At 49.7% G+C, this 14,842-nt stretch overlaps 1 protein-coding gene and 1 long non-coding RNA gene across 2 annotated transcripts in view; both read right to left on the bottom strand.

Annotated features, from left to right (window-relative positions):
- Positions 1-277: 277 nt before the first annotated feature.
- The window catches only part of MAPKAPK2 (MAPK activated protein kinase 2), a 44,204-nt gene continuing 29,639 nt past the window's right edge, over positions 278-14,842 (bottom strand). The window contains exons 2-10 of the mRNA XM_033852681.2: positions 4,295-4,434; positions 4,044-4,108; positions 3,671-3,750; positions 3,069-3,195; positions 2,380-2,455; positions 1,890-2,014; positions 1,469-1,554; positions 1,289-1,369; positions 278-708 (exon numbers count right to left, since the gene is read on the bottom strand). Of these exons, the coding sequence (XP_033708572.1) occupies positions 565-708; positions 1,289-1,369; positions 1,469-1,554; positions 1,890-2,014; positions 2,380-2,455; positions 3,069-3,195; positions 3,671-3,750; positions 4,044-4,108; positions 4,295-4,434 (924 nt within the window). The 3' untranslated portion in view covers positions 278-564. The remainder of the gene's footprint in view (positions 709-1,288; positions 1,370-1,468; positions 1,555-1,889; positions 2,015-2,379; positions 2,456-3,068; positions 3,196-3,670; positions 3,751-4,043; positions 4,109-4,294; positions 4,435-14,842) is intronic.
- LOC141278327 (uncharacterized) overlaps positions 5,290-14,842 on the bottom strand; it is a 37,485-nt gene continuing 27,932 nt past the window's right edge. Inside the window, exon 3 of the long non-coding RNA XR_012330874.1 lies at positions 5,290-7,934. This is a non-coding gene — a long non-coding RNA (uncharacterized lncRNA). The remainder of the gene's footprint in view (positions 7,935-14,842) is intronic.

Raw genomic sequence — 14,842 nt, 5'->3', positions numbered from 1 at the left:
TCCTATCCGTCTGGCACACCGGTGACGTCTGAGGGCTCAGCAGAGGAGGTGGGTGGCCTCCTGGCCCCAGCCCTCCACAGCCTGCAGCTCCCAGAAGGCCTCAGCCAGCGGGAACCTGGGGCTGTAGTGGGGAAATTAGAGGGCTGGTGGCACGACACAGGGACGCCCCCTATAAGAGTTTCCACAAATACCCTTTAACAAACCCCAAACCCTTGTAGTATCCAGACAGGAAAGGGTCTGGGGGGAAGGAGCAGGAATGAGGGCAAGAACAATAAAAGAAGTTTCATAAAAATTCTAAGTCAAATTATTGATAAAACTGCAAAATGAGCACAGGTTCAAGAGCACCTTGCTCCTTCTCTCCACACCCTCCCAGCCTTCCAGGCTCTCCCTCTCAGGGGTGGCCAGAACCAAAGGCAGAATTCAGCCTATGACGAGGTCCGGGCTCCATGAGGCTGAGGAGGAGGGGAGGTGGGAGTGAACAGTTCTGTGTCTCTTCATTTAAAAAATAGATTCAGGTCACGAGTTATTGCTTGTCCTCCAGTGGAGCAGGACGGGCCCAGCGGCTCAGTGAGCGAGGGCCGCGGCCTCCAGGGCCCGAGCTTTCTTCCGCCTCTTCAGAAGCAGAGGGTTGGATGCATCTTCAATCTTTTTTATCTTGATCTGCTCATAGTCGACCCGCATCGTGGCCAAGGCACTGGTCATCTCCTCCTGGGGGGGCAGTGACCGAGAGAGCCGTGAGAGGCGACAGGCAAAGCAAGGGCAGGATGCGGGTGATGGGCGGGAGCAGAGGAGACAGAGGGCAGGCTGGGTGATGGGCCCAGGGCTGGGTCAACAGAGCCTGGCCACCGTGCTGCCAGCGCTCTCCTAGAGCCCTCCAGCGGCCCCACGGGAAGGCAGAAAGAGCGCCGACCAGGAGTCAGGAGACCTGGGTTCATGTCTGCCCCAGCCAATCACTAGCTGCGTGACCTTGACCAGGTCACCCCCCCTCTGGGCGTCAATTTCCTCATCTGCAAAGTGAGGAGATGGTACCAGATGACCTTTCAGGTCCCTTTAGAGACCCAGACAGTAGAGGGCTTGTAGAAAACAGCCACGGCCAACTTTACACCAAACACACAACCTCTGCCCACAACCCAGCAGGGAAGTGGCTCAGAGCCGCTGTTCCTGTTGTAACAGAGCCCCCCTGGGGTGAGCGAGTACAGAAGCAACCCCTCTGGGCCAGCACCGCCTCTCACACCCAAGCACCTCGGCGCGCACCCTCTGAGCCCCTCTTGGCCCGTGGTGCCCTCACCTTGACGTCCTCCCACCTCTCCTTGTCCTCCTTCAGGACCCGGCTGGTGTGCAGTGGGGTCTGAGGGACCTTTGTTGATTGCTGGGGACAAAGAAAAGGGTCAGGGTGAAAGCCTGGGTGGGGTGGAGCCCCAAGGGACAGTCCGCGTGAACCCAGGCCCCTCCAGCCTGCCAGGCTTACCATGATCCAGGGGTGGTTCATGAACTCGGTGATGGTCATCCTCTGGGTGGGCTCTGTCTTCAGCAGGTTCCGGATGAGCATCTTCACTGTGGGGGAAAGCGAGGTGCAGGGAGGGGACAGAGATGGCTAAGGGGCCACCCCCCTTCTGCTTCTCCTTCCCACAGTTTTCAGAGAAAAAACAGATTCAAAGGGGCATGGACACAGACCACCCAAGGAGCTAGCCTTGAAGACCATTACGGCACCAGCCCTGACAGCCCCACGTGCCCCATACCCCAGCTCTGCCACAGGCCCTTCACACAGACAGGACGTACACAGCAGCTGTGGGCCAGGTGCAGATCCACAGCCACGCCACCCACGTGAGACTGCCCCTGCACACGCACGCACACCTGCACACACGCACATGTACACGTGGGTTCTCTACCTTCCTCTGATACTTCTGACCATTCTGGATTGGGGAATTCATACTGGCCCATTCGGATGCGACTCTTCATGCCCGGAGAGATGGCAAGGCCATGGTTGGAATAGAAGGGGGGATACCCACACAGCCTGAGCCGAGAGGAAGTGGGAAGAGAGGGACAGAGCTGATGTTATTTAGGGTCCTGCACCAGGACTAGAGCGCGACACAGGCTTCTTCTTGCAAAGGTCACAGAGAAATTGGGACTCACTGACTCAGGTACAATATACAAAGTCAAGGACAGGGCCCGGGAATGCAACAGTATCTAAACCACACATTTTCCTGCCCATAGGCTAATTTATAGCATTTAGCTGTCAGAAGCCACTAAACGCAGAGAGACGGGGAATGCAGGGGATTCTCAGGCCATCTCCCATCCAGAAGGGGAACGCTAATCTTTGCCTCTTCTTCTCATCCCAGCCCTGCCCCACTTCCCCCAGGCCCCTCCCCACGCACTCACAGGATGTACATGATGACACCCAAGGACCACATGTCACAGGACTTGTCATACTTCTCTGGGCCCAGCACTTCTGGAGCTGCAAACCAAAGGTCAGCGTGGGTGGGCCTGGCCCTCAGAACACTGGGATCCACCGCAGTTCCTCGGTGGCTGGTGCTCCCCATCCAACCCTTCAGCCCATCTTGATGGGACCTTAGCTGGGCTGGGAAGGGGAACAGTCATAGCCCAGACCCAGGGCTGGACAAAGGAGACCAGAAGACCCTTCTCCACGAGAGCCCTAGGGCTAGAATCTCAAGATAAAACAAGTCTTAGACTGCAAGAGCATTTCAGACTGCCACTTAATTTGACAAACACGTTTTGAGAGTTTATTCTGTGCCAGTCAGCTGGGGCTCCTGAACCAAATCTGCATCCCAGACTCCACTGGGAATCTGATGGGAATGACAGCTCTACTCAGGAAAAGCGTGCGTGTGTGCAAAATCCCACCCATAATCTCAGGCAGATAATTTCCTGTAATGCTTCAGTCCCAGCTGAGTTCTGACGAGCCCTAGTTTGGGTCAGGTCACATCAGAACCAGTGCTAGAAAGGGCCTGAGGATTCAACTCTCCTAGGACCTGTGGCCCTGAGACCGGCAAGAGGAGGGCTTGAGAAAAGCTCTGGGGAAGACAAGCTCCCCAGGCCTCCTCTGGACTTACCCACATAGTATGGCGTGTAACAAGGAGTGGTCAGAGAGTTGTGGCTGGTGGTTTCCTTGGCAAAGCCAAAATCAGTGAGTTTGAGAATGGCGTTGGGCCTTTTGGAGGTGTATAAGAGATTCTCAGGCTACAGAGAGAGAGAAATAAATAGAACCTCTGCTGAACCTGTGAGGGGCTATCACTCCCTCCCTCCCTTCCTCCCTTCCTTCCTTTCTGCCTCCATTCAACAACATTTGTCCAGCCCCTGTGATCTGCACAGCTGACGGTGAGGACCCTCAGCTCCCTGCCTCCCAAGAGCTTACAGCGTGCATGGGAGTCGGACACTGATGCAGAGAACCGCAGTGAACACTGCAGTGACACAGAGACCGAAGGTGCGGTGGTGAGGTGTGGCTGAGGAGCACCGCAGGGTGAGGGTGGCCTCACAAGGCTTCATGACTGGGGTGGGGGTTTGCGGGCCTCCACTCTCGCTCAGGAACCAGGCAGCGGGGATGCAGGATGACTCTGGGGACCCTCCCTAGGGTCACCACGACCCTGACCCCTATGGCCTCCATGGCACCTGAGTTGGGGGGACTGGGGGGGGGGGGGGAAAGAACAGCTGGTACCTTGACATCCCGATGCGCAATGTTGATTGAGTGTAAGTACTGGATCGCCTCGCCGATGCTCTTCATGATCTCTGATGCCTCTGCAGAGAAGAGGGAATGGGGGAGCGGGAAGTCACAAGCGGGAGTCACAAGATGTGTCATTAGGTTTGAACACCCAATACACCAATCCCCCACACACAGCCTAAGGCTCCCTACGTCCACCCCCGCCCCCCAGAAACCAGGGAATGAGGAGCAGCCCTGGCTCAGCTGAGGAAGAAGGCCCCAGCGGCGAGCCGGAGAAGGCAGCAGGCCTCCGCACCTCTCACGAGAGCCCCTTCAGACACCCTGTGTCCCTGCCTGCCCGAGCCCAGGCCCCACAACAGACCCTTTCTACCTCTTTCTGTGAATGCCTGGTCTCCTCGGTCCTGGATTCGGCTGAAGAGTTCTCCACCATCCAAACTGAAACAAAGCCACAGTCAGATCTGAGAACATAGCATCCCACTAGCACTCTCCCCGCCGCCCCTCCAAAAAGCAGGCGTCTACATTTTAAGCTTCAGAGTCCCCACCCGGCAGTCCTCAGAAGGTGGGGCCTGGGTGGGGAGTGGGATGAGGCTGGGCCAGGAGCAAAGCGGGAGGGCTGCTCACCACTCCATGACAATCAGCAGGCACTTCCTCCCCGCGTACAGGTTCTCATAGACGTCCACGATCCGCACAATGTGTGGGCACTGGGAAGCCCGCCAGTGCAGCTCCACCTCCCGGCGGGCCTTGGGGCAGTCCTGCAGCATCTGCAAGCCAAGTGCCTCCTGAGTAACCTCAGCGGGGCAGCCGGCTGCTGCACCACCTGCACCTACCACAAGGCCTGGCCCACGCACTCGCCCGCATCCCCACCGACACACCACCGACTCTCCCTACCCAGGTCCAACACCAGCCCTTAGCACTTTCCCTGCACTTCCTTCTCCTAAGCCCCGACTCAGAGCTCTGCAGCTCCCTCATCTGCTCTAAAAGGAACCTCAAGATGACCCCTCGTGGGGTCTCGACAGCTACTCTGAGACCACCCTTGACCATTCAGGGGAATGGCCCAGCTGTGGGCATGAAGTCTATTCCAGAAGGCGAGCAGAGTTGAGCATTGGGAGACAGAGAGTAAAGGACACCTGGGCAGAAAGACAGACCGAGAAAAACCCAAACAACAATGGAAAGGGGCCTAGAGACAGGGGAGACTCCAGATCAGTTAGAAAAGGTACCTCCAAGATCCCTAAACCCAGCGTATCAAATCCCGAGCAATGTCCTTTCAACCAACAGATAGCCTCAGGAGTCAGCCCGGTGTGGTTTGAATCCTGGTTCTTACTAGATCTGCAACCTTGAGCAAGTTACTTAACTCACGGGCCTCGTCCTTGTCCCCTCTTCTTCCATGGACCAGGTGGCCAGGGGTATTAAAGCAGCCTGGCGCCCTCACCTGCCTCAAGGGCTGAATCTTTTTTTTTTTTAACATCTTTATTGGTGTACAACTGCTTTACAATGGTGTGTTAGTTTCTGCTTTACAACAAAGGGAATCAGCCATACGTATACATATATCCCCATATCCCCTCCTTCTTGAGCCTCCCTCCCACCCTCCCTATCCCACCCCTCTAGGTGGACACAATGCACCTAGCTGATCTCCCTGTGCTATGCGGCTGCTTCCCACTAGCTATCTATTTTACATTTGGGAGTGTATATATATGTCCATGTCACTCTCTCACTTCATCCCAGCCCACCCTTCCCCCTCCCCGTGTCCTCAAGTCCATTCTCTACGTCTGCGTCTTTATTCCTGTCCTGAAGGGCTGAATCTTGACTAGTCTAAGCCAGGCCCTTTACTAAGACCTGACACTGGTCAAGAAGAACTTTATAGGAAGTCTGCTGAGAGGCCTCTTAAAAGGAGCACAAGGAATGCACACCATCTCTCCTGCATATGACACCAGGTGCCACGGCAGTCATCTTGGTACCGAGAGGTACCCTGGGGTGGTGGGTGATGCATCAGGAGCACTAAGAGACCTTCTGGAAAGTGCATGAAGCTTGGTGAGTAAGATCAGATGGCCAGGACGGAGCCAGATTACAGAGGGCAGGGAAAAGCAAACACAGGAATTTCCAAAAATAAAACTAACATTCAGTTATGCTATGGTCTATGATACGCTGGTCCTTTTCTAATTGTACAACGGCTGCCCATTTTACAGGATGTGGAAACTGAGGCTCAGAGAAGTAGTGTGTCCCAGGCTCAGTTCCTGGGGAAAGGCAGAGCCCAGGGTTGGAAACCAGGCCTGGTGGATTCCAAAGCGTAAACCTTTTCCACGATAACACGCAACTTTCAGAGGAGGGGCAGAGACCGAGACTTGTCAGTCTCAGATCACCAAATGCAAACTGGCTTTGCAGAGGCAATCCCCCAACAGGGGCCAAGATAATTCAGTCTCCTAGGGAGCAGGCAGAAGACAAGGTCGCCATGGGGTCACACTGCCACCTGGTGGCCATCTAAGGACACTGCACAGGTCCTGAGTTTTGCCACCTTCAACTTCATTTATTTGGATGGACCAAGGAAAAAGGTTATTTTCCTTTCCCATGCACTATGAGAAGGAGGAGGAGACGCTGGCCAATTTCATTTGCATGTGTTTCAATTCAACAAGCATTTATTGAGCTCCTACTAGGCCACACACTGTGCTAGATGTCAAGATCAAATAGAAGAGTCCCAATCTGAAAGAACTCAAACTGGGGGGTGAGGGCATGAGGGGAGGTAGACACACAGAAAATGCTTCTAATCCTGAGATAATGTGCTGTAAGACTGATAAGTTCAAAGGGTTCAAGAGAAAAAGTTCTCAGAGCACCCAAAATAGAAAGACCTCTATCGCCCCCTACAGGCACATAGGAACTGAAGCCCAGAGAGGAAGAATTGAAGTTGTCAAATTTACTCAGAGGCAACATGAGGTCATTGGATTTACAATCATGAGAGACTTGGGCTTGGTCTGGAATTTGTCAATTTCTGGTTGCATAGCCTTGGAGAGGCTATTACCTTTCTGAGCCTGTTCCACATTTGTAAGTTGGGGGTTCAAATACCTGCCTGGCCCCCTCCCTCACAAAGCCATTGCAAGCATCTAATGAAAGAATACCTCTAAGTGTGCTTTGTTATCAGGAAGGCACTCACCACTGTAAACCATCAGCATAACTGCAACTGCACAGGGGCCCTCTCCATCACCTCTGAGTTGAGGCTGGAACATCCTGATACAACCAAGAAACCCTGATATATACAAGTCACCAGCAAGACTATAGGCTGGGTTTCAGTCTGCAGCCCTGTGACCACCGCCTGGAAACCAGCTCTGTGCTGTAACCAACCACAGCTGTACTAAATGAGGACACACCAAGGCCCAAACCCAAGTGCATGCCCCTCGGCCCCTCCTAAACTCAGAGCACGCACGGCAGGTTCTGCTTGCTCTCTTTGCTATAGACACGTTAGCGTGTGTGGCATTAGGTAAAAGAGAATCTACAGCCAGAACGCCTGGGTTCACATTCCACCTCCAGGTTTACACACAATTCCCTACCTGGCAGAGGAGCTGGATTGGCCTAGCACAACAAACCTGGTCTTGGGAATCGCACACAATTTGCATCCCAGTTCTGCACTTCCCAGCTTGTGTCAGGCAAGCCAATCTACCTTTCTGAAATGGGTTTCCTCATCTGTAAAACTGGATTCAATGTGGCAAAATAAGAAAATTGGAAAGAGCAAGTATTTTTAAATTCTAAGAGAAACATAGTAAGAATTTCCCATGAAGACTGGTAATTGACAGCCAGGTATGTATTTATCAGAAATCCTTGAATGGATATAAAAACCAGCCCACGCAATGAAGGCTAGACCTTCAATCCAGTCAGGAGGACAGGCTGGCTGACGTCACAGGGGCAAAGCCATTAAGAGCCAAAGAGACTTTGTAGACAGCTGTGGGGTACAGAAGCCTGGAGAGAGGAAAGGAAGAATGTGCTAATCTGGAGTACCGGGCTAAGTAAAGATCAGCAAGGGGGCTGCTGAGCTCTGAGCCAGAGAAGAGTCAGGGAAAGAAAACAGGATTCCCCGGGTGCTGCCAGGGGCCACCAGCAGAGGAACACAGCAGGTTCAACCAGAAGCCAAGAGTCACGTGGGAAAGGCTCCTACCTCTTTGGCCTGGACAAGGACAGTGGAGGCGAAAGGGCCCAGAACCACAGCCTTGAGGGCTCACGTCTGAAGGAAAGAAGGGTCTTCCCACCAAAAAGCCACAGGCCCTGAGACAAGGAATGCCTGAAAGGGATTATAAAATATTTTAAGCCCATGCTAAGCCTGGAATGGATACTGCAACTTGCCTCGGCCCCCTTTTAGTTTGCATCTGAAATTCCCTCGCTCTGTAGAGAAGGTCAACTGTTGCATGTGCTAGATTGCAATGCAATAGGCAAGGTCACCTACCTACCAAGTGTGGCGGGGGGCCAGGGACCAGGCCACAGAGCCCATTGCCTGGGGAGGAACCTCTAGGGTAATGGTGGCAATGAGGGAGCTGTGGGAGCTCTCCCAAAATACTGTTCCATTACCATGCAATCCAGCAATCCCAATCCTGGGCATATATCCAGAAAAGAGGAAAATTCTAATTCAAAAGATACATGCACCCCAATGTTCACAGCAGCGCTATTTACAATAGCCAAGATATGTAAGCAACCTAAATGCCTGCCAACAGATGAATGGATAAAGAAGACGTGGTATATATATGCAATGGAATACTACTCATCCATTAAAAAGAATGAAATAATGCCACTTGCAGCAACATGGATGGACCCAGAGATTGTCATATTAAGTGAAGTAAGTCAGAAAGAGAAAGACAAATATCATATGATATCATCTATACATGGAATCTTAAAAAAAAATGATACAGATGAACTTATCTATGAAACAGAAACAGACTCACAGAGAAGAGACTTGTGGTTGTCAAGAGGGAACGGGGTGGGGGAGGGATGGAGTGGGAATTTGGGATGCAAACTAGTATACACAGAATGGATAAACAACAAGGACAGCACAGGGAACTCTATTCAATATTCTGTGATTACCTAAATGAGAAAAGAATCTAAAAAAGAATGAATACATGTAGATGTATAATTGAATCCCTTTGCTGTACACCTGAAACTAACACAACATTGTAAATCAACAATACACCAATAAAATTAAAAAAAAAAAAAACTGTTCCATGCCTGTCTTTGCCGGGACGTGGAGGGAAGAGGATGGTGCCCCTTATATCCCCCACCAAATCTTCCATCATGGGGCCACATGAAAAGACTCAGGAGTAATCAGCATCCTAAGCCTAGGTGAGCCGGAGAAAAGGAGAGAAACAGAGGCTGGGGCCTGCGCTTCGCAGCTCACCAGCAAGGAGATCTGAGGACAAGACAGGAAGGAACAAACCCCAGGTCCCAAGGCATCATGCCCTTCACAAGCTCCACCGCTTACCAAGTGTGTGAACTTGGGGAAGTTTTTAATCCCTTTGTGCCGCCATAGTTTCCCTATCTCTTAAATAGGATAATAATAGTACCTACCTATATTAAATGAATTAATACATATGCATTATGTAAATTACTAAGAACGGTGCTTGGCACATAGTAAGCACTGCATCAGTGTTTGCTAATATATTGTTCTGCCCCCCAAACCACCCCCCACAGTGTGCCAGAGTCCCACTGGGGTGGGCAGCTGGGATCTCACTCACACCCATCTCATTTAAGGTGCTATTAATAGCTCCAGGCGCTGGGTGGAGGGGGACCCAGAACACTGGGAGAGAAGCGGGCTTAGGCATCCTAGCCCTGAGGCTCCCTCTCCCTCCCACACCACCTAGCTAGATAGCCGGGGGTGGGGCGCACATGTCCTGAGAGAATGAAGCCATCCATCCCTTCCCAAGACTGATTTGGTGCCAAGAGTGATGCAAAAGTCTGAATCAGGCAGAGCGTGGTGCCGGGCGTGTGGTGCACCTTGGTAAATAAGACCTCCTCTGCACTCCCAGCAGGAGGGCACCAACCCTGCTGTGGGCCAGGCTCACCCACTCCCCTCCCTACCACAAGGAGGGGGCTGACCTGGGCACTCTGCAGGCCAGAAGAAACGAGGAGGACTTGGGAAGGAGAGGTGCTGCTGTGGGCTGAGTCCTAGCAAGCTCCTTAGCACAGAGCTGGCAGCAAGCAAGGAGCAGCCGAAAAGGAGCAGGGAGAAGGGAGCCCCTGCTTCCAGGGAGGGCTCTGAGTTAAAACGTGTGCTAAGCACTTCCAACGGGGAGCCCTCAGACCCGCCCCAGGAGGACGCATCCTATTTTATAAATGAGAAAACATAGGCTCAGAGGAGCTACGCGATCACTTCAAGGTCTGAGCTGGCTGTCCCCAGCAGGGCTGGAATCTGAACCCCATTCTCACCGCTCCCAAAGCCTCTTTCCCACCACCCCGTGGTAAGGCAAAGGGTACAACATCTGCCCAAGACTGTCCATGACACCAACAGCCAAAATGGGGGCTGAAAATGTACATAGGCCTTAAAGTACAAACCAACCTTTAACTTTGAAATTCCAGAATTCAAGAACTGTAGAATTTTAGAATTTACCCTATGGCACTAATCATAGGTGGAGCTTTAAGGCTATGTATATTCTAAGAGTTGTTTACCTTAACTAGAAATGGCTAGCAAACCGAATGCCCAGCAACAAGCAATAGAGGTTGCTTTTTCAAAAGGAGTTTATCTATACACTCTTCAATCATTAAAATGATGTTTCGGAAGAATATTTAATGCGAAACGGATTCCTAAGTGTCTCAGTCACCTTGTCGCTATCAGCAGTAGCACTTTATTTTTTTTCTTTTGCAGCACAATTCCCAGTCTGAAATTTCCTTAAATTTATCTGACAGTATGTGAAAAAGCAACCTACAAAGCTTAACGTACAGTACAGTTCTATATGTATATCTGTCTATATTCGTGTGTGTACGTGTATGTACACAGATGTATATAGTATGTGTATGTGTGTATATATATACATATATATGGAAGCGCATTCACAGTACAATGTTAATATTGGTAATTATATATCTGAAAGATAGGATTACAGGTGCCTTAATTTTCTTTATTATAACTTAATTTTCTAAGTGACTTACAATTAGCACATATACTTTTAAAGAGGCAAAGCAGCTTCTCTCCCAATTTTACTTGGAGGCTGTCACCCATACCCCCAGGCCCTGTGGCCAGGGAACAGCAGCTATGGGCTTCCAGGCAGTTCTGCCAGGTGGCTTAGCCACAGACCAGGGGCTGCTCAGTCGAGTCTTGAGCAAGAAAGCAGCTCAATGCCCAGTGGGCGCTGGATGCTGCACAGCCCTCCTCTAAGGAGAGGAGAAGAGCAGAACTGTAGTGCAACCTACACAGTCACTCTCTGTCCTGCTCCAGCTCCACCTGGCCCTTGACCTAGCCTCCCCAGCTCTCCAGCTAGGAGTGGGGCATCCATGTCTGGCTCAAAAATCCCTCGACCTCTCCTTTCAACCTGAAACCTACAACACTGGGCCCCCAGAGCCCTGAACAGTGAACAAGGAGGTTATGAGGAGTCACAAGGCTGCAGGACCAGGACATGCTGTCCTGGCATCATGTGTTCTCTCTCTAAAGAGCCAGGTCCCTCCAAAGCCCCCATCCCTGGCTCTGCAGCCATCAAGGGGATGGGGAGACATGTGGCACTCACAGCACTTGACCTCACCTACCCAGATTGCCATCACTTGGCAAACTCGGAGTGCCTGGCACGTGCCACACGCTGGTTTGGAAGGTGCTGGGAAACAACAGAGAACACAACAAATAAGGCCTACACCCCCATGGAGCTTACATTTTAGTGCAGGAAGTACACAACAAACAAGATTTTTTAAAAAATTTTTTAATTACATATCATGATGTGTGCTTATAAAGGACATAAATTGTGTGCTGCCACAATATCTCCCAAATTTCAGAGAGACGAAAGGCTGGAGAGAGGTGTCACACAGCTCTTTTCATCTAGCCCAACTCGGGAGCATAAGACATGACAAACAGATAAGTCTTGGTTGAAATGATGGTTTTCCTCTAATCTATAGGGGCAGAAAGAGTATGTCCCTCTTCTAGAACCTCTGCACAGCTCAGAGAGGAGCAACTGATGGGCCTCCCCTAGGAAGTGATCTAAACAAACAAATCTAACAGCAGATTTTTTTTTGATCTTAGAAGGTCACTGAAAAAAAAGACACACAGAAGTACATCACTGGGTCCTTCATGTTAGCACACACATTCCCAAACATTTGGTTGGGAGGTAAAAGCGGTTTTCTATTTTGCTAACTGATTTTCATTAATGTGATGGGGGGAAATCCCGACCTAAAACAAAGCTAAAACTTAAAATGGGGAAGGAACCCAGTACAAAAAGCCTTTAAAAGCACTGAGCCACACTGCCCAGAAGATGAGCGTGACCTTCCCTGTGGTCCCCACCCTCGCCCTCGCTCTTACTCTCCAGGACCTTCCCTGGGGAGCCACAAAGGACCAACCTTCAACCAAAAGACAAGAGGCTTGGAAGTTACACTGTAAATGACAAAGTTTTTTAAATACTTGCAACACATGACAGATAAAAGATTAACTTAACTCTGGCAAATCAATGGTAAAAGATTAACAATCCAATATAAAAATGGCCAAAGAATAAGAACAGGCAGTTCAAAGCAAAAGAAACACAAACCAAAGATGCTCGATGCAACTCATTAAAAGAGAAATGTTTATAAAAAACAGTAACAATAACTTCACCAGAATGGCGAATTTTTTTTTAATGTTTGACCAAAAACGAAACAAAAGAGGAACTTCCCTGGCTGTCCAGTGGTTAGGACTCTGAGCTTCCACTGCAGGGGACACGGGTTCGATCCCTGGTCGGGGAACTAAGATCCTGCAAGCCGTGAGGCCAAAAAACAAACAAACAAACAAACTCCTGAGTTTATGCAAAGATTGCTGAGGAAAAGGCACTCTCTCATACACTCAACAGGGATATAAACTAGTATATTTTTGGCTATATCTATCAAAATTGTAAATGTTCAAACCTTAGGCCCAATAATTACTTAGCTAGGAAATCATCCTACAAATACGTTCCTAAAGTATCTTAATGGCAAAAAAATTGGTCAGAACCTGAATGTCTACCACTGAGGAGATGGTCAGATAAATGGCAGCATCTCCACATAACAGAGTGTGGCACAGCCTGCTGAAAGAGCGCGGCAGGGCTGCATCCGCCACTGTGAGGGGAACTGGGTGTTAATAAATGGAAAAGCAGACAAAGAACATGATGATACATTGGCTTTTTTGTTTCTGTTCTAATTTTTTTTTTAATGGAGCTGCATTCACATTACTTAAGTAACTTTTTTTTTTTTTTTACTTAAGTAACTTTTAAAGTATGTTCACATAGACAAGAAGCAAACACACCAAAAGGTTCATTAGTGGTTATTCATAAATGGTGGTAATATAGGTAGTATTTTCTTTTTTGTGTTTCTTAAATTTCCAAAAATAAAAATGTACTAAACAGAATGTAAAATATACCACTTGGGTGGTTTTGTTGTTTTGTTTTGTTTTTTTTAAGGCAGAGGGAGAAGATATACAGACACGTCGATGCTTAACATTTTTCTGGAGGTATTTACCCCCTAAAACATCGACAGAGTTGACCCCAGGGGAGTAGGCACTAGAGAGAAGCTAGTACCATTTTCCATTTTTTCCCCTTTTCATTTTATATCTTTCTGTATTGTATGGATTTCTACCATCTGCGTGTATTTCTTCTTAAAAATTAAGTCTAGGGATTCTCAGGGGTAGTATGCTTTGGTCCTATATTTGACCCCCAGCCTGAGTGCCCCAGAAGCAAGCTGACCTGCTTGTTAGAGCAGGAGGTGGGTGGAGATGGGGATACCATGCTGACCTCGGAGGGGGAAAGAGGACCTGCTGGAACTCAGAGTATGAGGGGAACCCAGGTGACAGAAAGACCTGGCATCTTCCTGGAGAGTATAGCCCAAATATGAGAAAGAGCAGGCTGAGGCCCCAAACCGCTACTGCTGACCGCTTCTGACTTATTTGGAAATGAGTCCTGCGCACAGCAGGGATGTCAACCACGGTGGAGTCTTGGAAAGGAAAGTGAAAGGCTACAGGACACAGATATTTCTGTTTCTTCCAGCCGACTTCGAAAGAGAAAGAAGAATATTCGTGTATACCGCACCAACCATGCGTCAGGTGCACTTTATATATAGAAAATATGCTATATTTAAGCCTCCTAACAGGCCTCTGGAATAGAGCCAATGCCTGACTCCATTTACAGGTGTGGCAACCAGGGCTGGCGAGGTAACTTGCCCAAGGTCACACAGCTAGTGACTGACAGAGCCAGGATTCAACCCAATTCAGACTCTAACCTCCAGGTCCCTTTTTTCACTACAAACGAGGCTTTGACAAACAAACCCTGAGCTGCTGATATTAGTGTACTGTTACCCTGTCTCCTTCCTCCTAAAGGCCTCCTTTCCCTGCTCTGTTTGCTGGTCAGCCCCATTTATCTCTGCATCCGTCAGGCCCAGCACAGAGCTTAGTGCAGAGGAGCTGCAACACACACTTACTGATTAAATGGGCAGACTGTGTATCAGAACAATTCTATAGGCCATGGCTTACAGCAGGATACAAGGCATCTTTCCCCAGGACACAGGGTAGATGACAGGAGGAAGGAAACACACTAGGCTCTCCAAGTTGGCTGTAAGCTAAAATCTGAGCAGGGAGAAAAAATGCTCTGCTCTTTGTAGTATGTAGGTATGACTTTACGAAACCCACAGAGATGGACTATTAAGAGAAAATAAGACAGAAGGAGGTCACGAACACAGCTTCTGGTCCACACGTAGCTCCCATCCATTTGACCCTATACAACTGACAAAGCAAATATAAATGTTCAATTGGAAGTGATAAATGCCACTCATCTTCATCACCCCAGTTTAGCGGAATGAGACTCAAGGCATGTATATACCTTAATCAACAGATCTAACGGGAGGTGGAGGGAGTTGAGAGAGAAAGTAGAGGAGAAGGGTCTTACAAATCTCACACACACACACACACACACACACACACACACACACACACACACACACACCGCCCCTGACAACAATTACACACACCTAAGACTGGAGGACAGCTGCGTGAAGAGAGAAGGAAAAAGA

The sequence above is a fragment of the Tursiops truncatus genome, chromosome 1 (assembly GCF_011762595.2).
Source record: "Tursiops truncatus isolate mTurTru1 chromosome 1, mTurTru1.mat.Y, whole genome shotgun sequence".
NCBI lineage: Eukaryota > Metazoa > Chordata > Mammalia > Artiodactyla > Delphinidae > Tursiops > Tursiops truncatus.
Note: the sequence above shows the minus strand (reverse complement) of the source record. Positions and strands in the feature narration are given on the sequence as shown.